At 53.4% G+C, this 26,987-nt stretch overlaps 1 protein-coding gene, 1 long non-coding RNA gene and 1 pseudogene across 3 annotated transcripts; 1 reads left to right on the top strand and 2 right to left on the bottom strand.

Moving 5' to 3' along the window:
- Window positions 1–515: 515 nt before the first annotated feature.
- On the bottom strand, window positions 516–24,743 carry Dhx34 (DExH-box helicase 34). 2 transcript variants are annotated; one of them, NM_001271452.2, is given in 17 exon segments: window positions 516–739; window positions 1,785–1,920; window positions 2,064–2,240; window positions 2,856–3,140; window positions 5,003–5,109; window positions 6,345–6,462; window positions 6,771–6,944; window positions 7,143–7,376; window positions 8,825–8,926; window positions 9,408–9,601; window positions 13,448–13,622; window positions 15,665–15,882; window positions 17,159–17,261; window positions 18,081–18,335; window positions 19,295–19,606; window positions 21,286–22,224; window positions 24,704–24,743. In NM_001271452.2, coding segments are annotated over 16 exon segments (3,432 nt in total). In that variant the 5' UTR covers window positions 21,994–22,224; window positions 24,704–24,743; the 3' UTR covers window positions 516–605.
- Window positions 12,352–13,412, bottom strand: LOC148007261 (small nuclear ribonucleoprotein E pseudogene; annotated as a pseudogene).
- A 73-nt stretch (window positions 24,744–24,816) lies between the features above and the next one.
- Window positions 24,817–26,312, top strand: LOC148007262 (uncharacterized). Its single transcript, XR_015649805.1, has 2 exons — window positions 24,817–24,947; window positions 26,020–26,312. It is a non-coding gene; the product is annotated as an uncharacterized LOC148007262 (long non-coding RNA).
- Window positions 26,313–26,987: the final 675 nt, after the last annotated feature.

Below are 26,987 nucleotides of genomic sequence, written 5' to 3' on the forward strand. Positions count from 1 at the left end.
AGCTGCCTAGAGGATGAAGAGGGATGCAGGGCAGGGCGGGGCGGTGTGCACCACCTGTGCTGGTGAGGGGGAGGAGCCGAAAGACACCAAGGAGTGGGTGTGACTAGGGAGTCCAGCAGCAGACATGGCTGGGCGGATGTCCAAGGGTAGCCATGGTCCCACATGAACATTACCTCATTAGGTGAGAGTGGCTAGGCTCTGGGATCCCACACAGACTCACCAGCAGCCTCAACGTGGCCCCTACCAGGGTCCCTCAGGGCTGCAAACACATGAAAGAGACAAAAGCTTGCCCTGTGGAGTCTTGATGGCCCAGAGCAGGGGGATGCTAGAGGTAGAGGGTGAGTGGGAGTGGGTGGGGGAGCACCCCCTTAGAGGCGAAAGGGAGGGGTATCGGGTGGGAGGCTTGTGAAGGGGGATAATGTTTGAAATGTAAATAAATAAAATAATTAATTTTTTAAAAAAAGCTTGCCCTGATGAAGACAGGCTGTGTTTCTTCCCACTGAGGGAGGCACAGGTTCTGAAGCAAAGTCTGACTTTATTTGCCTGGACACATGTCTGACCCCCACTTGGGGTGCTCAGGGGAGCTCTGGCCATGAGGTGCCGGCTCACACATGCTGCCTTCGATGTCTCAGCACCTCCGTGGGAGTGAAGAGGAAGTCCTGCCCGCACACCTGACAGTGGTAGGGCCTCTGCAGGGCTGATGTCTTCTGCGTTGGTACAGGAGCAGCCTCCTCAGACCCTGGAGAGGAAAGGGATGGCTCTGGTTCCCATCCGACCCTGTGCCCGTAAGCCAGGTTGGCCCCAGCACTGGGGGCCCACAGCCACAGTCTCCACTGTGGAGTGGCACTGTGGCACTATAGCAGATGAGACAGCACACTAAGACAGAAGTGGCTGTGGACAAGGAAAATGTGATCCCCACTGAAGAGAAAACAGGACAAGAACTGGCCTGCGAGGTCCTCCTTCCCTGACCAACTGGGCTTCAAGGATTGTGTGTGGTCCCAGCCAGGGCCCGGGTGGCTGCTGGTCCCCAGAATCCAGCAAGTCAGACCCAGGAAGCAGTGTGTGATGGACAGTGGTTAAAGATATCACTCTTGGCATACAACACACACATACAGACACACACAAACACATACAGAAGCACAGACACATACATATGCAGACACACAAAACATACACAGACATACACACAGACACCTACACATAAAAACACAAAGACACAAACACAGAGACACAAACACACACATACAAACACACACACACAAACAGACACATACATACATACACATAAAGACACACATACACAGATTCACATACACACACACAGAAACACACAGACACATATACAGACTGACACACACATATACAGACACACACATACATATACTCACACACACTCACACAGAGACACATATACAGACACACACACATAAACAGACACACACACACAGATACATATAGACACACACATACATACACACAAAGACACACATACACAGAGACATACACATACACAGACTCACATACACACACACACAGAAACACACAGACACATATACAGACTGACACACACATATACAGACACACACATACATATACTCACACACACTCACACAGAGACACATATACAGACACACGCATACAAACAAAGACGCACATACACCAGACTCACACACACACAGACACACGCTCACAGACTCACACATACATAGAGACACACACGTACATAAGACTCACACTCATACACACACACACACACACACACACACACACACACACAGACTTGCCTGGACCATCACTCGGCGCCTCAGGGCAGGTGTTCTCATGAGCAATGCGCTCCAGAGGTGTAAAGGGCATGTGCAGGCCACAGTGTGGGCAAGTCCAGAAGGAGCGCAGACAGTCACTGTACAGGTCAGTGTCACTCTACAACAGAGGAAAGCTGTTGGGACTCCTGCCTCAGTGGCTGGACCCTCCCAGCCCCTCAGGGCATTAAGTGTGGCTGTGGCTGCCAGCTGGGCCTGGAGCTTCCAACCACCCATGCCAAAGCAGCAAGTGACCTCGCTCACCGTGAGGCAGTTGTAGGTGAGATAATCAGAGACAGCGTAGCCCCCCTTGGTGGGGTGTGGGGACAAGATAGAATTTCCAAAGAGACCGGGGAGACTAGGGGCGGTCGTGATGGTCTGAGGTCCCACATAGAGGTTCTGGGCTTCTAGACCAGTGAGCCTTCGGAGGCGGTAGGGAACCTGCAGAAAGGGAGAGTGAGACAGAGATGCGGTGGGCACCCCCAGGAGCCAGCTCTGCCTAAAGCCCTCCCTTGGACTCTGCCTAAGCCACTCCCCACTTGCTCTCAGACCTTTGTGGACCCGGTGGCTCCTCCAGCCACCGTCCCCAGGCTCACCCTCTCTGCCTCTAGCTGATGAGACCACAGCCAGCCCTTAGCCGCTTTGCCCTTCCTGCAAGATGCCTCAGGTCTGGTCTCCTTTCTCCACCTACTTAGGTCTGCCCTCTCCTCCTCACTGAAGTCAACCTGCATTCACCCCTCTCCCTGGACTCCCATGGCTCAGAATCAGAAGCTGTTCCCACCCATGAGAGTAGTTTCAGCCCACTCTGCCCACATCTTCCTCGCCGTCCTCACAGGAGACCCTTGGACCCTCACACTCCACACATCCTTAGCTCACACCATGCATGCAGAAGTCAGTGAGTGGCACACAGTGGTGTCTAGCAGCATGGCCTCTGGGGCAAACACCAGTGCTTCCCCTTGTCAGCCATGTGACCCCAGGTACCACTGAACCTCTCTGAATCAAAAAGCCCTTAAACGAGCCCCCACTAAGTGACGGCCCCTTCTGGCCACACAGTACCTTGGCCGCCATGAACTGCAGCAACTCCCTGCTGAGAGCAGCCACCTCCTGGGGGCTGACTGCTGGAGACTCCGGGTCTTCCTCCTGCTCCAGCTTCCGTCGCTGGGCCTGCTGGGCCAGCTGCCGGTCCAGGGCACTCTCCCAGTGGGCACGGAGCCGTAGGGAGGTTGCCAGGAGCCGGACAGCACTCTCACTATCTGCGAGCTGCAGCTCCAGCCAACCGTCAGCCACCAGGCGGGAGCAGTCGCCATTGGTGTCGATGGAACGGCTGAACAGCAGGAGGGACTGCAAAAGAAGAGCTGTGCAGCTCAGGATGCCACCTCGGAAGCCACCTGGCTGTGTCCCTACCTACCCCTCATCCACCCATCCATCTATGCGTTCACCTGTTCATCTCATCCGCCCACCTACTATTGTCATTACTATACCCATGTCCCTCTCCCACTAATCTATCCCATCTATCTACCCATCCACCCGTCCATCTATCTACCCATCCACCCGTCCATCTATCTACCCATCCACCCGTCCATCTATCTACCCATTCACCCGTCCACCCACGTAACCTACTGTCTGTCTCCATCTGTCTTTCACCTTCCCATCCACCCAGCTGTCCACCCATCTACCCTCATCTGTCCTTCCCTTCCCCGTCCATCCAGCTTCATGCCCACCCCACCTGTCCCCCTGCCTGCCTATCCTCCCACCTCCCTGTTCTCCTGTCCACACATCCTCCATCTGTCTACTCAATATACCCGCCCCACAATGCTGCAGGCCTCCTCTGCCATGCTCCGGGGACGTGCTGGAGACACAGTGGTCAGCACAAAGCCAGTCCTGCCACCAGCCAACATTAGAGAGACGAGGACAAAATTAAAGAGTGGAATGCCCTACAAACCTGAGTCAAGGCACCTTAGGGGGTCACAAAAAGGGAGCATGACCAAAGGAAGTAGTTAACTGGTGATGCATGTTTTAATCCCAGTCCTTGGAGGCTGAGGCAGGAAGATAGAGGCGGGAAAGACCCCCAGGTAGAGAGGCACATGGGGTCCGGACACCATGGCAGAGCCAATCCCACAAGAAGAGTAGGGCTGGCTATGGGTGATGGCTGGAGACTGGTGGTGTCCATTTGAGATTCCTCATCACTAGCAAGGAGGAACGAGAAGTGGGGGAGGAGGATCCAGCATCACCCCAAATGCGCACGTCTCCTTCCCACCACCTCACCGCTGTCCCACACTGTCCCTTCCTCTGTAGTAAGCGGGAGCCCTGGATGTACTGCTTCCCACTGCACGTGAGCCCCATCAGGCTGACACAGATCCCCAGCCTCACAGACATGGTGGCTGGCACAGGGGAAAGGCCTCAGTGGAGGTCTGAGGCCCCTACGCAGGTGCTTGCCCGTCCCCGGGAACAAAGCCAGAGGGGTCTGAATAGCACAGACATCTGACTGATGGGAGGATCCGTTGGGGCAGCACGTGACTCTGGAGCTGTGGTCTACCTCTCCCTGTGTGGCCCAGGAGGTGACTCGACCTCAGCTTCCTGTTGGTAGAGCAGAACACCTAGCCCATGGAGGTAACTGTGGGTAGGCCTGGCACTTTCCTTAGCCTCTTCCTGGCCAAGGCTCGGCTTCCCACAACCACCACATCAAAGCTGGTCCCAGTCTCCAGCCATACGCAGCAGCGCACCCCTGCCTTGGGGCCTTGGCACATGCTGGCCCTCAGCTAAGGATATTCCTGATGCCTTCAGGACTGCAGCCAGTCAGCACATCCCATCAGCTCGTGTCGTACCACTCAGTGCCCCCACTTGCCCTAATTTTCCTGGTCATTTTTTTTTAACACAATTTCAAATAGCCCAGGCTGGCTTCGAACTCATGAACCACCTACTGGGATGATAGATGTTCACGTGTGCTTCCGGTTTCCCTTGAAGACATGACATAAGCTTTCCCCCAACTGTGAGCCCAGAGGGGCAGGAGAGGATGTGACTCCTCGGTATGCCTCTGGGTGCTGGGGACAGTGCTTGGTGACAGCAGACACTCAGCAAGTAACTGAGCATAGAACCACAAAGGAGAACCACCCAAAGCTGCTGCAGACCATGCCAGAAGCCAGTGGGGGCAGAGGGCGGCTCCTCCAGGCAACTGTCCAATCCCAGTCAAGGCAGAGGCCTACCTGGAGGGCGGGGATGCGGACGCAGTTCACCAGGTATGGCTTGTTGGTCTCCAGCAGGGAGACGAAGGCCAGCAGCTGGTGCTTGCAGCTCATTTGGTCCTTGCCGTCTGAAAAGCAAAAGAGGCATCTCAGGCCCCTCTGACTCCCCCTCACCCATGGCCACCCGTCCAGCACTCAGGGCCCATGGTCACACAGCACGCAGACCACACGCCCTTGGCGGTAGACAACTTTGGGTTATTACAAACACTGTCGCAGCCTGTAGTGGCTGACACTAAGGAACGGCTCTCCACCTTGATGGGGTGGGTCGTGGGCGCTATCCTGACACATACAGCCCTTGTTATTATTAAATGACATGAAGTCTGCCGTGTGCTTTAAAATGCTCCAGCAAGGGCTGGTGACATGGCTCAGTTGGTAAAGGCGCTTGCTGCCAAGTCTGACAACTTGAGTTCAATTCCCCGGGACCCACACGGTAGAAGGAGCGCTGACTCCCTCAGGCTGACCTCTGCCTGCAACGCATGCAGTGGTGACATATGCGCGGTGACATGTGCACCCTCCAACACGCACAGAGTACATACGTGTAGAAGTGTTACTTCTGAAAACACAATGCTCCAGCAAACACCGAGAAGGGAAAAATGACCCCGACCCTCCAGGTAGCGAGTAAGGGGACAGACACAACAAGGCTGGGGACAGTGACCGCTGTCGAGGCTGCTCGAGGGCACTCACGGCTCATCGCTACCTCGTATGGCTGGGGATTCTCAAAGTGGAGAAAAGGAGAGGCTGAGGATGTAGCCAGGTAGGGCACTTGTCTTGCTCACTTGAGTTTGTGGATTTAACACAGTACCACAAAGAATGACCACGAAGAGGGAGGAGGTAGGGTGGAAGGAAACGCTAGGGTCACAGTGACAGTGCCTAACGATGTTCATTCTTCCCTCCACCCTGCCAATCTGAAGCCTTGATGTCTTTTTCTGTGACCATCTCCCCTTCTCCACAGCCAAGGAAGCTGAGCTGGCTCTCACTGTTGGTCTGCAGGAGCCCAAGGCTCTGCCTGTTGCTGCATGTCTGCACGAAAGCCTGGGGTGGGGGGACACACGACACCTCCCTCCTCAGGACCAAGCTGAGGCTCGCTCTCAGCCTGACCAGCATAGTGCAAGCTGCAGGGCCGCAGTGGCTGGGGACGTTCAGCACAGTGTACTGTCCTCAGCCCGCTGGCTTCCCCTGGAGCTTCCCTCCCACAACACAGCACAAACAGGAGATGAGAAGGCACCCAGCCCAGGGAGTGCCCGAGTGAGGGGCCTGAGCTGGAGGTGCCGCCATCCCTCACGTGCCACCAGGCTCACTGTACCTTGGCTCCCTTCTCGGCCTGAGGCCTCCGGCCCCTGTGTGTGCAGTACCTCAGGGCTGTTGGCAAAGACACAGGTGGGGTGCAGCACGGTGCCCTGCTTGGCCTGCGTGTGGAAAATCTGTAGAGGCCAAAGGCAAGTGCTGGAACAGAGGCCCCACAGAAATAAATACCAGGTTCCCCTTTCTCCTCCCCTGGGACAAGTTCCTTCTCCATGACTGTACTCAGGTGCCTCCTCATCCACAAAGTAAGTTCTCTGGACTCCTGCCCAAGCCAGGTCTGACCCTCTGCCTTGTCCTCCTCCAGCCCTGTCCCCTCTGGCTAGTGTACAGAGTGGCCAAAGGACAAAGCCAAGGGTCTCTCTGTCACACTAAATTCCCGGAACACAGTGGGTACTCAGGAAACACATTAAGAGAGTAGGAACCCTACCTGGTCCGAGTCCTTGCGGCCACTGTTGAATGCATCGGGCACAGCCAGCTGTGGGTACAGGCCCCGCCCAAGCACCAGCTTGAGCAGGGCCAGCTGGTCTCGGGTCAGGTCCTGGGCTGAGCTGGCAGCTGCCTGGAGTTGCTCCAGGTTGTGGCGAAGCTTGAATTTCACATCCTGTAAAGGCAAGGGTAGGTGGTGGCTCTGAGTGATGCCCACCCCTGCTCTTCAAGGTGCTATGTTAAGATGCGCAGGTCGGGAGGGGCTGCAGACATCATTCAGGCAGAGGGCGAGGCTCTTCAATCCCTTGGGGGTGTCTGTGTCTCCTGTGTTCCATGCCCCTTCATGCCCCCGACCAGGACCTGGCTGTCCCACCTGGATGTCAACGCTGTCAGCCCGCTGGGAGGCAGAGCCCTCATGGTCCTCGTCGCTGGAGCAGCCGTCTTCCTGCAGCCTCAGTACCTTGCGCCTGCGTCCCCCACCCTCCTCATGCTGCCTCTTCAGCTGATGCAGGGTCTGGCGCTCTCGCCGCTGCTGCAGCCGACTGTAGCTGTCCCTTGGGGCTACTACCTGGGCCCCCCTCAGCAGCCCATGATCCTCCAACAGCTCCTGTAAACAAGAAGGGCACAGGTGAGCGGGCAGTTAGTGGACTCTGGGCTGACACAGGCTAGAGGCTGGTGTGTGATAACTGCCTGGTATGTTCTCCTCAGTGTACAGTGAGGGTATCCCCACACCTCCCAAGGCCGGGGCTCCATCCAGTCCTTCGCCCCAGCCTTGAGTTCTGTGCCCTGGGAACAGCTCTTACTCGTTAGCCCTGGAATATCTGGTCAGGCACAGATGGCTCACAGGAAGGTCATGGCAGCTGTTCCCAGAGCTGCCTGCAGGCTCACTTGAGGACTAGCATGGGGCACAGGTTCTCTGGCCTGAGAAGATTCCTCTCAAAGCTGGGCTGTGCCTGGGAACCTGTCAGGAATGCCAAATCTCAAACCAGATCTGGCTATGCATACCTGTTATTCCAGCACTGAAGAGGCTGAGGCAGGAAAATCATGGGTTTGGGGCTAGGCTGGCCTACATAAGACCCTACAGCTGGAGAGATGGCTCAGTGGTTAAGGGTACTGACTGCTCTTCCAGAGGTCCTGAGTTCAAATCCCAGCAACCACATGGTGGCTCACAACCATCTGTAAAGGGGTCCGATGCCCTCTTCTGGTGTGTCTGAAGACAGCGACGGTGTGCCCATATAAATAAAATAAATAATAAGACCCTATAAAGAAAAGAGGGTCTGGGAGTTTCTGCTCAGTGATAAAGCACTTACCTAGCATCAACGAGGCCCTGGGTTCAAGACTAACAAGGGTAGAACCAAAGCTCTAGAAGCTGCAGACAAGGGCGGGGAATGACTGAGCCCAACACTGAGACACTAGAAAGGTTTTGGAGCCCCAAGTGGCCCACCTGCTGTGGAGCCTTAGACTACCCCAGGGACTCCTATTGCCTCCATGCTACAGACCACTGCAAACTCTGATGTCCCTGAGCTTCTGGTAGTGAGGGAGAGATGCACAGAACAGAAGCCACACAACAATGGAGAGCCCATCTGTCCTCAGTCACCTCCGGTGACCACAGTGACACACTGCCCACACAGCCTGCCACATGAACAAAAGGTGGCATCTGGAGCTATGTGTACTTGTCATTGAGACTGAAGAGTGACATGACTCATCTTCCAGGGGAAGCTAAGGCCCAAGGGTTACAGTGGAGGGTAGGGCCTCGGGGGAACCACAGAGAGAACATGGCAGAGCCAGGAAATGCCACTTGATGTTGGACTGCAGACACAGTGGCTGTCCTGTCACCCTGAATGTTCCCCCACCCCCACCCCAGCACTCAGCCTGAGTGGCAGGTCAATACCCTGGGGCCAAGGTGGGCTTCTCCCTCAGGACACCATACAGCCAATGACCCATGTGCCTTTCCCAGGAACCCTCCTCAAGGTCCACGCGCTGTCCCAGTCCTGCTCCCCTTATGGGACAGTGATGTGGTGAGGCCCTGGTCACCCGGAAGGGTCTGGTCCCCACCTTGAACTGTCGCCGTAGGTTGGCCATCTCATACAACCGGTGCTCCTCCACACCCCGGCGGCGGCACCACTTGCGAGAGTTTCCGCTCCGCTCAGACTTCACCTGGTTGAGGGGCAGACACCTGAGTGATTGAACCTGGCTCGCTCTAGGAGCAAGCCCCAGTGGGGGAGGCTCTGAAGGAGGGGTGGGCTGGGGGCCGCCCTAAGGGACCCTCCTAGCCTCTTTCCAGGACTCAGCCCCAGTTCTGTACCCCGACAGGAGCATCTTGATAGCACGCTGGGTTGGGTGTCTTGGGTCCTCACCCTGAACTGCCACTGATGAGGGCTCAGGAGTGGTGGACTGGGTACACAGTGTCCCCCAAGAAGGTTGGCTTTTCTCTAGACAGCACTGGGTTCTGTTGGGCTCCCTGTGGATCCTGAGCTGGACGCTGGCTGCCACACCCTCACCCCCACCCCTGGCCCCAGAGCATGAATGGCAGGGACAGGGATTCTTTGGGTCGATTCAGAGCTCAGAAACATGAAGCGGGGCAGCTGTAAGGTCCCCCAGTTAGGTTGAACGAAAGAGGCACCCAGCCCGGCCTCACCTGCACCCAGGCATTGAAGACATTGAAGAGCGTGAAGGGGTCACCCTGGTCGCTTTCCAGCGGCCTCCGGGCAGTGGCACAGTCCAGGTTGCTCTGGGCACTGCGGGTGAATGGTGACTGGACGCTGAGAGCAGCAGCAATGGTGAGCACAGGCTCTGCCAGGCTGAACATGGAGCCCAGGATCATCATCTTCCCTGTGGGCAGCAGGGGCAGAGCTAAGCCTCGGGAAACTCAGCTCTCTGCTCTGGGGGATTCAGAGGCCCTGATCTCACCTCCTTCTCCATTGCTTACAGAGAGCCTTGGGAACCAAATGGGCCGGTGCAAACCCAAGAGCTGAGATTTGTGGTCACAGAGCCTTGGGAAAGAGCCTCCGTTTCCCCATCTGTCCACTAGAGGGCACTGCCGAAGTCCCTACATCCTTCAGCTCACAGGGCCCTTTTTAGTGCTTTGAGCTACCGGACTTCCACCAGCCCTTCCTGGCTTGATTTCCTTGGCTCCCCGTGGCCACAGCTCTCCTCCCCTAGTGAGACCTGCACACAGCCTGCCCTGGTCTGTCCCCGTGCTGACTGTGCTGAGGAGGAAAAAGAAGAAGAGGAGGAGGAAGAAGGAGGCAAGAGTAGAAAAATGGGGGTGGAGGGTAGCTGAAAGGAAGGTGAAGCAGGACAGGGAAGGTCGCGGGTCATGGATAGGCTGTTTAGAAACCGCACCGTGGAAACCCATGTCCGAGACCCGTGTGGACTTCCTGGGAGCTCAGGCCGTATCTGCCTGCTCCTGTCACATGCCTATGCATCCTCACTGCCCTGCCCCCCAGTGTGAAAGGCACTGAAGCAAGGCTGCAGTGAGGCTGCATGAGGCCCCAGCACGCCAAGATCCGCCCTGTCCCTATCACTCTCCTGTTCTGTGTCTGTGAGACACAGCAGTGGGCTTCCCAGGACTGTCCCGAGACCATCTGTGTCTCACTGCGAGACACTCAGAGCCAGTCTATCGGGGGTCATCTGTGCCGAGTGCCCTCTGCTCTGCCACTGCACGTGCTCGCTTCCCCGGGAGACAAGTGGGTCACAGACTCGTGCCCACCCCTCATGTCGTGGAGCGTGATGCCAACAAGCTCTACGGCTCCCCTGACGGTGCCTGCTCCACGCCCTGGAGCACGTGCAGCTCCCTAGCTGAGTTTGCTTCCTGTCTATCCTGAGGATCAGAGGCCGCGTCCTCACCAGGAGCAGAGGAAACGGGGTGAGAGCCTGGCGCTCCCCTGGCACAGCACAGCAAGAGCCCCCAGGAATGCTCTTCATCCCTCAGCTCTGCTCTGTCCTTCACTTTAGCCTGAGCTCCCTCTAAACAGGCAAAACCAGCCATCTGCTTAGCCACTGAGGGGCCCAGAGACCACGGCACCCAGCCTCTTCAGGCTGCTCTGCCGGGGACGTGAGAGGTCACCTCGGCCACAGAGTTGGGCAGTGGTGCGTGGGTGGCCCTGCTGAGGAGCATAAAATGTGGGCTGTGGTGGAAGCAGAACACTGTGGGTCAGGAGAACTGAGGTACAAGAGTGACTCAGAATGAGCAAGAGGAAGACACAGCTTGACACATCCGACGACAACCCAGGACCAGCAGGGCAGAGCCGCCAGGGACAAGGCTGTACAGAGAAGTGGGTGTGTCTGAGCTGTGGAAAGGTCACCTGCTGACCTTCCTCTGGGGTCCGGCTGGTCAAAGGCCTATCAGATCTTGTTCAGTCAGGCACCTTCACCTTTCCCTCAGGCGTGCCCGCTCCCAGTGTTAGCACCTGCAATGGAGTTGATAACTGGCCTAAGGCCCCCGAGAGTGTCATGGGCAGGACGGAGTTGGTAGGCCACTCCCTCGGGGCAAATGCCCCTTCTTGGTAATGGGTAGACAGGCTCACCCCATCCGCTCCAGGACACTGAACTTCAACAGTGCAGAGTTAGAGATGACATAGGCTTTACTGGGCCCCAGACCTGGTCCATCTCCTGACTCACCAGACTGATCTCTTCTTCTGCTCACCCCCTACACACACACACACACAGAGCAGAGTTCTCCTTAAACACTCCAGTCTTTCACCCAAAGCTCTCACTGACCCCAAGCCAGCGGCAGCACTGTCCCTGCCTGCCATCAGGCCTCTGCTCGGGTGCCAGTTTAGCCCCATTGCTGCCTGGTGCCCTCACGGGCGATGTGCTGTGTCCCCCAGGAGTAGACCTGCCCTCCCCCTGTGCATGTGCGAGCTCCTTGAGAGTGGGGTTGGCTCTTCTCTGTCCCACTGGCTTCTCATACTCCTGGCTCATGGCCACTAATGATGAGGCTAGGGGCTAACACCATTGTGTGCACACCAAAGCTGCTAGAAGGAGCAGCTTACTGTGTCACACCCGCCAGGGGCCTCTAGTTCAGCAGCTCTCAACCTGTGAGACACGACCCCACTGGGGGCTGAACAACCCTTTCGCAGGGGTTGCGAATCAGATATCCTACATGTAAAATATTTACATTATGATTCGTAACAGTAGTAAAATTACAGCCCTGAAGCAGCAGTGAACATGATGTCATTTTGGGGGACTGTATCCATGTCAGCATGAGGAGCTGTATTAAAGGGCTGCAGTGCTAGGAAGGTTGAGAAGCTTTGGTCTGGTGGAATGATACGTACAAAGGCTAGGGGACCCCGGTATCGCAATGTTGGGGCTTTCTGTGTTTCTGGCTTCTTGACTGCATACATACAATGGATGCTTTAGACTACTAGGCAGGGATGGCTGGGAGGGGGATGGAGAGAAGGGAGCTGCAGAGCGGACGTACTCCGTTCTCGAGCACACATGAGGACATGCCAGCACGGGCACACGCCGGCTCTGCACACTGACCTGCCTGAGCGTCTGTTTCCTGTTTCTCTTCTCTCTTTTCTACTTTTTCAGTCTCACAGCATTTATTGTCACCTAGTGATAATGGGCCACTAAAACAAGATGAACAGATGAAGCTCCCAGCAGATAACACCTTTAAAAATGTGTCACTGCCTTCTCGGCTTCTCCCGCGCCTGACCATCGCTAGCTGGAAACACTTTGGAGCGGAGTAGTATTATCTCCTTTTAGTGTGATCCGACCCAGTTGTTTCCTTGACTGTTCTAGAATGAATTTCTTCTGCATCATCTAATACGAGGTTCGTGTACTCATCAAAGCCAGTGACACAACCCTCTGTCCGCACGGTCACCTGCTCAGACAAGTATCTGAAGAGGAGGTGGATGGGCTGCACCATCGCTTCCTGCACCTTCTGACCTGGCCGAGATACACGCTGGTGGAAGTCACAAAGACCACACAAGTATGAAGGCCGCCTCAGAAGGTGACCTCCAGAAGCAAGACCTGGAAACAGAAGTCAGCTTATCTTTCCTTACTTACCCTTCTAAGGTGCCCTCCTCCCCTGACCTCATCTGCCCTCTTCCTCTGCCAGCCATACAGACTTCCGCAATCACACTGGAGGGCCCCACCACAGGGCCTCTGCACTGGCTAGTCCCTCAGCCTGGCATGCCTTTCTGACACACCGGTCCAATATGGCAGCCCTGAGCGCTTAGATGAGGCTGATCCAAACATGTGCTGGAATACAAAACGCACACTGGACTTCCGAGACTTACATGAAGAAACAACACAAATACTGCGATAGTTTTACACCAACTGCACGTTGGAAAATGTGTTGGGTGTGTTTGTTTAGGCAAAATGAATTGTCAAAAACAGGCTCTCCCAGCTCCCTTTGGATTCTCCTGTCGCCCTTTGCTGAGTCTAAAGTTACACACGATACATCTGGCTTAACGTGGGAATGCACTGCCCCTTCTGCCCACACTGCTCACACCTCATCTTCACGTCTCCAGTCTCCCCACAGCTGTCAGCTTCCCAAGAGGTGATGATGGGGCCTGGCCTTCCCTATACCTGTCCTATCCATCTCCCTGCGACCCCTGTGCACACCGCTCACTTTCCTGGTCTGGGAATGTCCTGGGAAGGTCCAGACTGGCCTACGGGTCACTAAGAACATGCAGGTCTGTGAGCTCTGCTGGACGGGATCCTTACCAATCACAACGTCTACAGGCAGCTGAGCCAGCAGGGACCCGATGGGGGTGAGGGCCTCCGAGCTGTCCAGGGCCCCCTGGTCTTGAAGATAGAGGATAGCAGTCTCCACGCTGGCAGCTGGAGGGGGCTCGATGAAGGGGAAGGTGCGTGGGTCCCCCACACTCATACTCTTCATCTGAAACGACAGGCAAATATCCTCAGGGAGCATGTGGGCCACTGTGGTACACAGACTACAGGGCGTCAGAATCACCAGACTCCAAAATGCCTGCGATGTTGAGGTCTGTCTCCCTCAAAAGTCTACTTGGATGAATTGCAATTCCTCAACCCATTAGAGCAACTGGCTACTGGTGAGTTTCCAGGGTGAGTGCACTGGGCTAATCTGAGGCACACTGGAGCTGGAATGCCCTTGACACCCTCTCTGGGTGGGGGAAGCCAGGCTACCAAGGCTATATTACCTGGACCAGTCCACCTCAGCACAAAAGTCCTTACATTGCTCCTCGGCCAGGCATGCCACCTCTGGGGGGACAGCAGCAAGCCTGTGACACATGTCTGTGCCTTTCTTACTTGTAGACTAAAGACTCCCCATCCATCTAGGGGCCCAAGAGCTGAGCCAGTTCTAGGAGATTGTACCGAGACACCCCTATCACCAGGCTCATCTCAGCATCCAGAACAAATACCTCTCCGGTGCCAAGAGAGTCCAGAGAGTCTGCCTGGACCACCTGGGTGGGGCTTGGAGGTCTGGCCGTCCACCTTGCACCTGCCATCTCACCTTCCTCCCTGTTCCCTGTGTTCCCTGATGCTGCTGAAAAGGACATCCCATGGGTAAAGCATCTTATCCCAATACTCAAGAGGCCAAGGCAGGAGAATTCTGAGTTCAAGGCCAGCCTGTGCTATAGGTGAGATCCTGCCTCAGCGCACACACACACACACACACATACACACACACACACACACACCACACACACCACACACGCACACGCACACGCACACTGAAAAGTTGGGAAAAAGATTAAAAAAGAAGGCAAAAGCGAAGTGTGTGTACTGCTTTAGATTTTTTACACTGCTCAAGCCACAGCTTCTGCACTTGGATTTTGAGATCTAGTGACAGGCTCTCTGTATAGCTCAGACTGGCCTCAAACTCTACATCCTCCTGACTCAGCCTCCTGGGTGCTGGGATCCCAGGCATGGACCATGACGCCTGGTAGGCTGCTGTCATTTTAACTGGCAGATGGATAGTTAGCCAGCAGGTCAGAGGATCTGTCCCAGACACACCTGGGCTGGCACACACGGGTGAGTGCCTCCCTTGTGTCCTCTTCTTTTTCTTCCAGTCTTTGACAGTGAGCCCAGGGTCCTATGCCTGAGCCACACTGCCAATCTCCACTCTTCCACTCTCCACGGCACAGCCTGACCTCAGCTCACTCTGGAGCTTGCAGTGAGTTTGCAGTGTTGAGGAGGGAGCTAAGCGCTGTACTCACGAAAGGCTCCAGCTAAGCTTCAGCCTCAGTCCTGACACTAAACTCCATCCTCGCCACCCAGTCTCATCTGTGCTTGGATGGCAGAGGCTCACGAAGTCCTGGCCTTCCGAAAGGTGACGGGGCAGCCAACTGAGAACTGCTGGGACTTGTGTCAGGGTTCCACGCCTGGCTCTTCTCACTCCGGATTCTTCTCCCATGAAAGGTCTTGTGAGGAGAAGCAATGCATGCCTCATCCCAGCAATCGGGAGACAAAGGCAGGAGGACAGCTTCGAGTCAGAGGCCAGCCTAGAGGAGCCTGGGTGTGGTTCCCGCACTCCTTTAATCCCAGCATTCAGGAGGCAGAGGGAGGCAGATCTCTGTGAGTTCTAGAACAGCCGGGGCTGCAGAATATAGAAACCTTGCCTCAAACCACCCTCACCCACCAAAAGGCAAGCCTGGGCTATATAGCAAATTCTAGACCAGCCAGGTATACACAGAGATCTACTCAGAGTGAGAGCAAGAGAGCTCTGTTGGCCATCCCATGAGGATCTCTGTCACGGAATTTAAACCAAATGCTGCACTGTGAGACAAAGGTCATGGTTTAAATATCTTAAGAAATCCGGTGTCAAAAGCTCTGCTTCCAGAAGCCAAATCCCTGACTGTGCCTTTGGATCTGAGGGACAGTTCTCCAACCTGAGTGTGGACAGCCCTGGCTGGGTCAAAACCCCTCTGCACTGCTCTCCCGCAGCAAGGTGGGCCTCACCTGAAGCACCAATGCATCCAGGGCCACCCTACGAATTTCCGGGACTGGGTACGGAGCAAAGGCATCATAGTCGGATTCGGCATAGAGGCGGTAGCAGACACCGGGGCCCGTGCGGCCCGCTCGGCCCTTGCGCTGCTCAGCGCTGGCCTGGCTGATCCAGAATTCCTGCAGCCGCTGCAGTTTGGCCTGTGGGTCATAACTCATCTCCTTCACCTTCCCTGGGTGGAGAGAGGGTAGGAGTGGGTGCTGAGGAAGGCACCGAGCATGCGCAGCAGCACAAAGACCTGCTGGACACCCGCTCAACCCCATATGTGGTGCCACTCTGCACCACAACTCCTGAGAGAATATTCTAGGCCTCCCCCAACATTCTGCTGACTTCCAGAGAACGGATAATGTGTGTCCAGCATATGCTGCACCCCAACCTTTCAGAGGTGGGACCAGTGGGAGGGCTTCCCGTCACTGTGATGTGAAGGGGACAGTAGGGCTTCACCCTGCTCTGGCTCCACCCCCTTTTGCTTCCTGGCCCTGAGTGAACTGTCTTGCCATCATACACCCACACTTCGTACCACAGGTCCAAAGTCCCAGGTCCCCAGGGACAGAAGCCATGACCCAGGCACATCTCTGCAGAAGTGATGGGGCCAGGTCTGTTAGGTGGGAGGCCTTTTTTCCTTTTTTTTTTTCCTTTCTGATCTTTGCTCCTTCGGATGGAGCAGTCAACCCACACGCCCTGATTAAGTAAGCAGCCACTATGCACAGGCACAGGCATGGTCACTGGTGCTGGGAAGACAGCCACAAGCAAAGGCGCGGGTCTCCCAGGACCAAGTACACAGCCGCACAGCATCCACTATCTTTGCCTCGCTCTACTGCCTCAACGTGAAGAGCATGCCGTAGTCTAACTAACAGCACCCAAACAATGTCTCCGTGATACATGATATTATGGGATGTTTTACCTGCCATGCCACCAAGTCCTAAGGCTCTTGGGCATTCGCACTGTACCAGGTGCCCACACGCCCGCAAGAACCAGTTCACTCCTTCTTGCAACCCGAGGACAGTGTTGTCACCATTTCCATCCTACAAAAGTGTCTATGACCAGACCCGCTCTGATCAGCTCCGGCGCTATGCTAGGCTAACATACCGGTGAATCTTACGGTTGGGAACACAGAAAATAAACAGAGCCACGGATTTAAAGTACAATGCTGCCCCTGCCAGACTGTGGAAGCAGGGGTGATTATCAGATGTGAACACTTGTGTGGGCCCTGAGAAAGGCTCTCTATAAAAGAACAGAGCTCAGCAGGAGAACAGTAAGTGCGAAGGCCCTGGGGCAAATGTAAGCCCTTGGAATGTCTGGGGGATGCTGAGGTGCTGCTTGGGTTCCACAGCTCAGTACCTAGATCCCTGCAGGGGTCTAGGACTCCATGGCCACATGGCTATCTACGCCTATGTTTCTCCTGGGTCCTCCTGGTGGGAGGTGTGGGCACTGAGTGCCATCCTTACCAGAATCCACCACAAAGCGGATGCCGTCGATGGTGACTGAGGTCTCTGCAATGTTGGTGGACAGGATGCACTTCCGTACGCCAGCTGGAGCCACATCGAACACCTGGGGCAAGGGAGGAGGTCACGTCAGGAGCTAACTCAGCCCTCACTGACCTGTTTGTTTCATAGCCTCCTGGGTGTTCTAGGCATGCTTCGCCCATGGCCTAATGCAGCCTCCGCACCCTCCTGGGTACCTGCCTCACCGTCTACACATTGCCTGAGCCAACCCAGGCCTCCTCCCTCAGTTCCTCGCCCATGAACGTTTCTTAAAACATCCCTTGATGTTTACCGCCCCTAAGCCCTGGCTCCTTCCCTAGTCCAGGCCCTCTCTCTGTCTCTACCCTCCACCTGCAGAGCTGTCCTATGGCCTTCTGGTTCCAGTGGAACATGAATGCACTCCAACCCATCCCCACATGCTCCCCTCCCTGCTCAGAACTTTCCTGTGGCCCCACTGTGTGCTCAGGACAAAGCCCCACCCACTTGTCAGTCCCCCTGACTGTCTCCTGACTCCTTCACATTGACACCAAGGCGCCCGACTTGGTGCTTAGAAACGGCTAAGCATAATAGCCCAGAGCAACAGCTGTGATGACATACAGTCTGCCACATGTCCCTGTAAATGAAATTTCACTGGAATTCAGTGAGAGTGCCTATGGCCTACAAACCTGAAAGCATCTCCCTCTGGTCTTTCATAGAAAACCTGTCAACTTCTGGCTGAGATCCCCAGGACCATGTACCCTGGGTTTACAGGCTACTTAGCCATTTGATAGCCACCTTAACCCCATAGAAGCCCACGACCTGGGACTGTGGGATACAACCAATGTAGCTACACTTGCTTTGGCCTAGAGACTCGGGCCCACCCTGCTTTGCAGGCTGCACTCAGTACCTTGTCCTGGTCGGCCACAGAGAGGGCGCTGTGCAGCGGCAGCACCACCCAGCGCTGGGTGAGGGTGGCATAAGCCTGGGCAGCATCCAGCACCGTGCTGATCTCTGCCATGCCACTGAGGAAGACGAGGAGGTCTCCCCGCTCCTCGGGGGGATACTTATTGTCGATGGCCTCCAGCACCCTCAGGAAAGGCCGTGGGTCCAGCTTCTCTGACTTGGATGCTGACTGCTCTGCCTCCTGCGGCTGGTACACCACCTGAGAGAGCAAAGTGTAGCAGCAGCACGCTGTCACTGGAGCAGCAGGGGCTATGGGCTCATGGGGGTTGGGGGGGGCTGGTTGGTAGGTGGCACACTCAAGGTGGGTAACTTTTAGAGGAGATAGTGGAAACAAAAAGCAGTGAGGTGATGCAAAGGCTTCTGGGTGCTGGCAGTGCTAGAGGTTTTTAAATCCAGATGCATTACAAAGTACAAAGATGCATTAACTAACAGTACATATGCTCTTAGGGAACAGTACCCCGGGCAAGAAGAGCTGAGCCAGAGAGGGCCCCGCCCAGTACTTCTTAGGAAGCATCCACATGGGCATGCAAACCCGTAGACCACCCGAACACTGAAGTCCTGCCTGGGCGCTTGACTATAGCAACAAGGACAGAGCCTCATTACACAACGGCAACATGGGGACGGGGGAGGAGGACACATCTGACATGTAGAGTGAAAGATGCAATTAAGGGGCTGGAGAGATGGCTCAGCAGTTAAGAGCACCCGACTGCTCTTCCAGAGGTCATGAGTTCAATTCCCAGCAACCACATGGTGGCTCACAACCATCTGTAAAGAGATCTGATGCCCTCTTCTGGTGTATCTGAAGACAGCTACAGTGTACTTATATATAATAAATAAAATAAATCTTAAAAAAAAAAAAAAAAAAACACTTAAAAAAAAAAAAAGAAAGAAAGAAAGATGCAATTAAAGGTTCTATGACGGCAAATCATCCAGCCCAAAACCTCAAGCTGGATCCCTGTGAGAGCCCTCCCCCACAAGATGGTAGAGCTGTGAGGAGGAGAAGCCTAAAGCCCTGAAGACTGCATAGAACAGAGCGGTCTTTCTCTCTGAAGAGCCTAATGGGCTGGAATGACGAAGGACCAGATGCTTTAACAAGAGGGGCTGTCGGCCACAGAGACAGTAGGAGACGGAGTCTCAGGAGGCCACAGCAGTGCTCACCGTAATGGGGAAGAGCCTCCCAGGCACCTGCACCACAGGAGCATGGCTGAAGTAGCTGGAGAAGAGAGAGATGTTGATGGTGGCCGACATGAGGATGACCTTGAGGTCAGGCCGTTGGGGCAGCAGGCGCTGCAGGACGCCCAACAGGAAGTCATTGTGCAGGTGTCGCTCGTGCACCTCATCCACAATCAGGACCTGGTACTGGGGCAGCCTGGGCTCACACTGGATCTGGCGAAGGAGCAGCCCCACCGTCAGGAACACAATCTTGGTGGCTGCTGACCGAGTGCTTTCAAAGCGGATCTGGTAGCCAACCTGGGGTGGGAGGAAGGAAAGCGTCAGGTCAGGAGAGACCATGACAAACAGCGCAGGCACCAGAGCTTCTCCCTGTCCTACATGCAGGTCTGAGGCAGAGCCATGGCTGCTGGTCAGACTGGAATCCTGCATGATTGGTGTGGAATCACGGTTCTGCTAGGCACACAAGGCCCCCTAGGAACTGGATTTCCTCCCCTGGATGCATGATCACTTGTGGTTATGCTCTCTCCATGTCTGGTGCAGTTCCTGATATCAGAGCAATGGACGGGAATCCTAACGGTTATGCTTTCCCTCTCCTTTGAGTCTTTATTACGCGCCGGAAACACTACCCGGATGCTATAGTACACAGCTCATACCCTCACCCCTCACCCCACTGCCCTATCTTGACCCCACATGAGGAAACACAACCACTTAACAGGTAACAGATGAAACAATACTGAGAAATATTTCTTCACCCTGACCTCACGCTTCTACCACATCTTCCCCATACACACGCCCATGTCCACCACATATACATGCATATAACCACACCTCACACAGACCCATTCCTCATACACACACATCTGTACTCATATTCCCATACACGCATAGCCCCACATACACACACACCATACACTCATAGCCCCACATACAAACACACCATACACTCATAGCCCCACATACACACACACACACCATACACTCATAGCTCCACATACAAACACACCATACACTCATAGCCCCACATACACACACACACACACACCATACACTCATAGCCCCACATACAAACACACACACCATACACTCATACCCCCACATACACACCTTCTTGATGAACTCTGGCTTTAAATGCAGAGCAGAAGTTCTCTTTTTTGTTTTGTTTTGTTATTGTTGTTGTTGTTGTTTTTGTTTTTTGAGACAGGGTTTCTCTGTGTAGCCTTGGCTGTCCTAGAACTAGCTCTGTAAACCAGGTTGGCCTCAAACTCATATCCGCCTGCCTCTGCCTCTGCCTCCCTAGTGCTAGGATTAAAGGCGTGCACTACCACCACCACTGCCCAACAAGAATAGCCCAAAAGTAGGCAAAAATTCTCAAAACAGGACTCAAAGTGCACTCACCACAGGAAGAACAAGGAGAAGGCAGATGGGAGGAAAGGCTGAAGGGAGCTGCATTATAAACACAACATCAGCAGAAAATTTAAGCGGTAGAGACAGGATTAGAATCAAGAGGCTGCCAGGTGTCTTTAATCCCCGCACTTGGGAGGCAGAGGCAGGCAGATCTCTGTGAGTTCAAGGCCAGCCTGGTCTACACAGTGAGACTCTGTCTCAAAATGAGATCCAAGCGTTCTAGAGCTTAGAGGACAGCAACAGGCTTGGAATGCAGCCCCATGACAGAGCAACTGTCTATTGTGAATGAGACCCTAGTTCAATCCCAGCACTCACACACACTCACACACACACAAACAAAAACCTGTCTTCAATCAGAACATTCTAATGGCTGCTAGGAAGTGAGATGGCTGAGCATTACAGATGTTTCATCTGCCTAGCTGTTAGCTATACTGGTTGATGCTAGTTGCCTCTTATCATCTGTAAAAGTCATCTCTGGTTCAGCGCCTAAGTGTTAACTTTTACGCATACTGCCACAAGGACTATCAAATCATTCCACAGTGGAAAACCTGGGAACCTGGTGTGCTGCCCACCTGGGAGCCATACTGACTGAGGCTCTCGAAGCCAACTCGCTTGGCCAGTGAGATGCAGGCGATTCTCCGGGGCTGGGTGCATGCCACGTGACTGAAGCCGGCAGCTAGTAAGTACTGGGGCACCTGAGTGGACTTGCCACAGCCCGTGTCCCCGGCCACCACCACCACCTGGTGTTCCTTCAGCGTCTGTAGGATGCGGTTCCCGTACTGGGCGATGGGAAGCGCGGCACGTTCACGCTGAAGTTTGGCGAGCCGCCCAAAAGCTTGCTTCTGCTGGAAGTCTAGGTAGTGAAGCAGTGCACGGCGAAATTCAGACACTCTTTCGGGGGGCAGCCCCTTGCCGGGCCCATGACGACCCCGAGTGTCCGGGCCGAGAATGGAGAGGTTGATGCGGTAGCGTGGGTCATAAGTGCAAGGTAGGTCAGCTAAAGCAGCGATGCCATGTTTGGGCTGACCAGGGTCCTTCTCCTTCTGGGAGGTCTTGAGGTGCTGGTATTTCTGCAGGCGTTCAAAGAAAGCCCAGAACTTCTGACACTCCTCTGAACCACGGCGGATATAATCCTCATCGCGGAAGAATACATCTTCCAAGAGGCAACGAGTCTCTGGACAATTCCAGTCCCATTTCTCCGGGGCCTCTTCCTTCCTGGGAGCTCGATGGTGGTCTCGGTCTCGGTGGTCCCTCCCCTCCCTTGTCCTGGGAGGAGGCATGGTTCCTATCAAAGTGCTGTCACTAAAGTAGTCTCACCTAGCTCCCACACCCAAGAACTGCTTTCTCTTCAAAGAGTGAACTCTCCTTTCCTTGTACAGGGGCACTGTGGATGGCAGGGAGGGTAGCCAGGGGTCTGGTGGGTAGGTGGGGACGCCCAAAGCACTTCATGACTCCTGCAGTGATCTCTGGAAGGGACAAGGGTTCATTCTGGACTTCCAGGTCCTGAATGTCTGGAGAAGGAAAGAGAAGATATCCACTCACTTTTAGAACCTCAGTTAAAAGTCTGCTATTCTTCAAGCACAGGACGAGGAGGCCACAAACGCTATTACATGCGGGTCACATGGACAATCAACAGGGGAATCTTGTAAGAAGGAAGACAGAGGGCTGGAGAGATGGCTCAGCGGTTAAGAGCACAGACTGGTCTTTCAGAGGTCCTGAGTTCAAATCCCAGCAACCACATGGTGGCTCACAACCATCTGTAATGGGATCAGATGTCTTCTCACAACCATCTATAATGGGATCAGATGTCTTCTTCTCGTGTGTCTGAAGACAGTAACACTGTACTTAAATACATAAAATAAAATAAATCTTTAAAAAAAATTTTTAAAAAAAGGAAGGCAGAAACAACGAAAATAGGGTACAGACTTTTCATCCGGGGTCCATCGGGTTTCACAACACTGGAGTCCCCGGAACTTGAATGGAATATATCTATGGTGCTAGAAATTGGTTGTGCCTGCCTGGCATATGCCATCTTTTGCCTGGTAAGTTTCCATCTTCCTTCAGAGAATAGCTCATCACATATACACGGCTCTCACAGTTTAGGCAAACAAAGGCCCAGTCAGCCATGCTATCCTTTTTAGTCTGAGGAATGGACACAAGACCCAGGTAGGTCCCTACTCTGGAGTTTACACCTTCATCAGGAGAAAGAAGCCCTCTGTTTTTATCTGTTCTAACTAGACAAGCTGGGTTAAACCTGAACCCATTCAGAGTAGCTCTGGGGTATGAATCTTTCCTAGATATGTACCTGTAGCCCTGCACAGTGGGAACACACAGGGATGGCCACTGTGAGGGGGACGGGAGATGCCTGACAATATCATTAGTGTTCAAGGCTTAGTTCCAGTCAACCCTCCACTTCTTGGCTATGTAAGAGGATGAATTCTACTTCCCTACCCCTCGCACATCATACACACATGCTCCACCACTGAGCCATTCTGCTTAAAGTCAGAATCTTGTCTGTCAGCTGAAGAAAACTCATAATGAAGCACAGATAGCTGTGTGCACAATTTTCTAGAGGGAAGTTCCTCATTTTTCCTTATTTTTTAAAGATGTATCTTATTCTGTATGTGTTTTGTATATATACAACATTGATGCCTGATGGTGTTAGAGCTACCTTTGAGTGTCCAGTGAGGAAGACCTTGTGAAGTGGTGGGGCGATACCTACAGACACCGCAGACACCATGCAGAGTACAACACTTGTGAGTAAAGACTGAAGCTTGCTGATGACAGGGCTTAGAGAACTCTAGTCTAGAAGGGAATGAGGACCACACCTTGGTAGAAAATAGAGCCAGTGATCCTCAGGAACAGACAGGGGCAGCAAGGAGAGAGCTCCTTTTAGACAACAAAATGCCTACTCCTGCTAGGCCAACATCAGCAGCCACAGCTACCAAGGAGTCGGTTCCTCAAGCATTCCTTCACTTGATTTAGGTTTGAGTTGGGGGGTCTCATGTAGTTCAGCCTGACCTTGAACTCTCCACACTGGTAAGGATGACCTTGAACTCACCATATACTCTCCAGCACCCAAGTGCTGGGATTGCAGGTAAGCACCATTATGTCCAAGTATGGTTTACTGGGCTATCCTCCCAATACGTCTGTCTCTGTCTATCTCTCTGTCTCTCTCTCTCTCTCTGTCTTCTCTCTCTCCTCTCTTCCTCACACCTCCATTTGACTTTCTCTGCCTTTGCCATTTTGCTTCAACTTTTATTTTTCTCAGATTTATTTATTTCTGGAGACAAGAGTTATCCGATGTAGTTGGCCTTTAAATCACAATCCTCCTGCTTCAGCCCAGTTCTCAGATTTCCCACCTAGCTCCTGGTCCTCTATTTATGTTTACAATTCTCCAGTCAATACTTTTATCTACTTGTGGTCTCTTTCTTTACAGCTACCACCAGGGTATTTTTGTCTGTGTAGTCTCAATCACGTATGTATACATATTTGTTCACGTTCTCACGACACTAAGTAAACACTATCTCCACTCTATTTTGCTAAGCTAAATATGCAGTACGAGGAATGCAAATTTAGGGTGTGTTTCTTCCTTTTTCAGCACAACTCTCCCATCACCTCCAACTTTTAAGGCTGTTTCAAACTCCATCTTTCCATAACTGTGGGTCTCACCACCATCCAGGCTTTTCGCCAATCTGTTCCTGGAGCCCTTGTGAGCCTCTCTTAGGGGCACCCCATCACCCTGGTCCCCTTTTCTTTCCCTTTCCCAGACCCTTGGTCCCTCTGTGCCGCCACTCGGTTAAGTTCCGGGCCTCTTGGTCCTCCCGCTTCTAAGAATCACGCACTACCAGAGCTCCCTGGGTTCTGGCACGTCCCTTCATTATATTAGGATTCTCTTAACTCCCCGGCTCGCTCGAAACCAGCCTCAATAGTGCCTGCAGCGGACACCAAAGCCACGCATACACCCCGCACACACGCCCCGCCCCTTACCTCCGAAATAGCGCGGACGCCTCAACTTCCGGTTCTAAATGGTCTGCGCCTGCGCACACGCCCACAACTCTCCAGACTGCGCATGCGCAGACCGCTAGGGCGCCACCACCTCTAAATACAATTAAGCCTACTGGGGAGTAACGGGCCGGCCAATGCCCATCGCCCAAAACGCTCATGGGCACCTTGCTTCAGGCAATGTTTTGGGTGATTCGACGCCCTCTCGAGGCCAGAGAATGGGTTACAGGTAAATGCCAGTTCCTAGCTGTGACCTCTTCACAGCCTTGTACATCCAGAATTGCTAGAAAGTCAATTTCGGGTCAGCAAGGGAACTCGAACACTATTAAATCAGTCCCGTGTTGGGGATTTAGCTCAGTGGTAGAGCGCTTGCCTAGCAAGCGCAAAGCCCTGGGTTCGGTCCTCAGCTCCAAAGGGGAAAAAAAAAAAAAAAAGAGGTTAAATCAGTCCCGTGACTAGACGAGGTGGTGTGCGCCTTAAATTCCATCACTTGGGGGTTGGGGATTTAGTTCAGTGGTAGAGCGCTTGCCTAGCGAGCGCAAGGCCCTGGGTTCGGTCCCCAGCTCCAAAAAAACAAAAAACAAAAAACAAAAAAAAAAACAAATTCCATCACTTGGAAGGCAAAGGGAGGTGGATCTCTGTGAGTTCAAGGCCATCCTGGACTGCATACTGAGACCGTCTCAAAAACCTAATTAAATTAATAAAACAGTCATGTGACCACTGTCACTATAACTCACTAATAAGTAATCAGATCTAACCCCAGCAGCCTTAAGCCTGGGGCCAGCTCTGTACTGGTCGGTTTTGTGTCCCCTTAAAGCCCTCTATTGAGCCTCAAGTGTTGAATTATTGACTAAATGTGTGAGAAAAGACTCCAAAGAGAACTACTCAGTACTCCTTGGTGTGCCAATCACTGGGGAAGTGAGCCTCAGTTTCCCCATTCATAACGTAAGAAAACTTGTTGCAAAAAAGAAAAATCACTGAAAAGTATACATAAAAATATAGAAACCAGGATGAGTTGCAGCCAGCTTTTGAGTTTTCTGCTTCCTCTTCTGGCAATGCTTCCCCTTCAGGCTCCTCCGTGCGGCTCATTTGTTTTCCCCCACTCAAGTATTATTGCACCGAAGCTATCGGCTCTGACATTGCTTCTAAAAGCAGCATCCCTCCACACCCTCCATTCCTGTCTGTGTTTCCTCAAAGAGCGGGTGTTGTTGCTCAATGTTTTATTTAATTGCTTATTCACGTATTTCAGACACGAACTTTCTGTTTTGCTTGTGCTCCAACTCTTCCTCTTCCCACTGCAGCCTCCTGAGCGCTGGAATAACGGGTGTGCTTCACCATGTCCTGTATAATCTGACTACCTCTGTGTCCTCCAGTGAGATATGCAATCCCTAGAAGCATCAAACTCATTTGTTTTGTTCACCAAAGTCTTCTCTATGCAGAGAAGGAACCCCAAACCCTAAGAATGCACCCCTCACAGGGTAGTGCAGCCCTAAGGGTAAAGAAGGACATCTGGAGGCATATAATCAAAACCAACGATTTCTGAGGGACTTATATGCACAGCAAGCAGTGAAAAAAAAGTTTATGCACTTCTGTTTTTTGTTTGTTTGTTTGTTTGTTTTTGGGGGGCAGGAGGGCTCATGTAGCCTAGTCTAGCCTTCACTATGTAACTGAAACTGGCCTTGAACTCCTGACCCTCCTGCCTCCTCCTTCTGAGTTCTGGTCTTACACGTTTGTATCAACACCTGCTATTTTATTTGGTGCCTAGGATTGGTACCAAGACCTCATGTAAGCTAGGCAAACAAGGAACATGGAAGAAAGAGGGGAGGAAGCAGCCTGGCAATGAGACAGAGAAAGAGGGTGGATTGTAGACACCATGGCAAGGACTCTGGCCTGGGAGCTGAGGTGGAAGGGAGCCATGGGAGAAGTTGAAGCAGAGAAATTATTGTAGACCTGGTGCCCATATGAAAAACGAACAATGGGGAATTGTATTAGTCAGGGTTCTCTAGAATAGCAGAAGTTATAGAGTGAATCCCTTTGTCTATATTATATAGAAGGGGATTATTAGAATGACTTACAGGCTAGGGTTCAGCTACTCCAACAATGGTTGGCTATGAACAGAAAGTTCAAGAATCCAGAACCTGCTCAGTCCATAAGGCTGGATGTCTCAGCGGATCTTCAGTAGATGCTGGAATGCCGACACTGGAATCCCAAAGAAGTAAGCTCTAATGCCAGAGAAGGAATGGACTTGCTAGCAAGGCAAGAGCAAGCA

This window comes from Rattus norvegicus, chromosome 1, assembly GCF_021556685.1.
Source record: "Rattus norvegicus strain SHRSP/BbbUtx chromosome 1, alternate assembly SHRSP_T2T, whole genome shotgun sequence".
In the NCBI taxonomy this organism is placed as follows: domain Eukaryota; kingdom Metazoa; phylum Chordata; class Mammalia; order Rodentia; family Muridae; genus Rattus; species Rattus norvegicus.

Bases quoted from the DNA above. Each gene is read 5' to 3' on its own strand.
- Dhx34 (XM_087589854.1), bottom strand. From the start codon at position 21,993: ATGCCTCCTCCCAGGACAAGGGAGGGGAGGGACCACCGAGACCGAGAC. The intron at 9,602-13,447 runs GTAAGGATCCCG...TGCTGCCCACAG, and splicing joins GCCTGTAGACGTTGTGATTG to GGAAGATGATGATCCTGGGC. The intron at 8,927-9,407 runs GTGAGGCCGGGC...CCCCTCAACCAG, and splicing joins TCTTCAATGCCTGGGTGCAG to GTGAAGTCTGAGCGGAGCGG.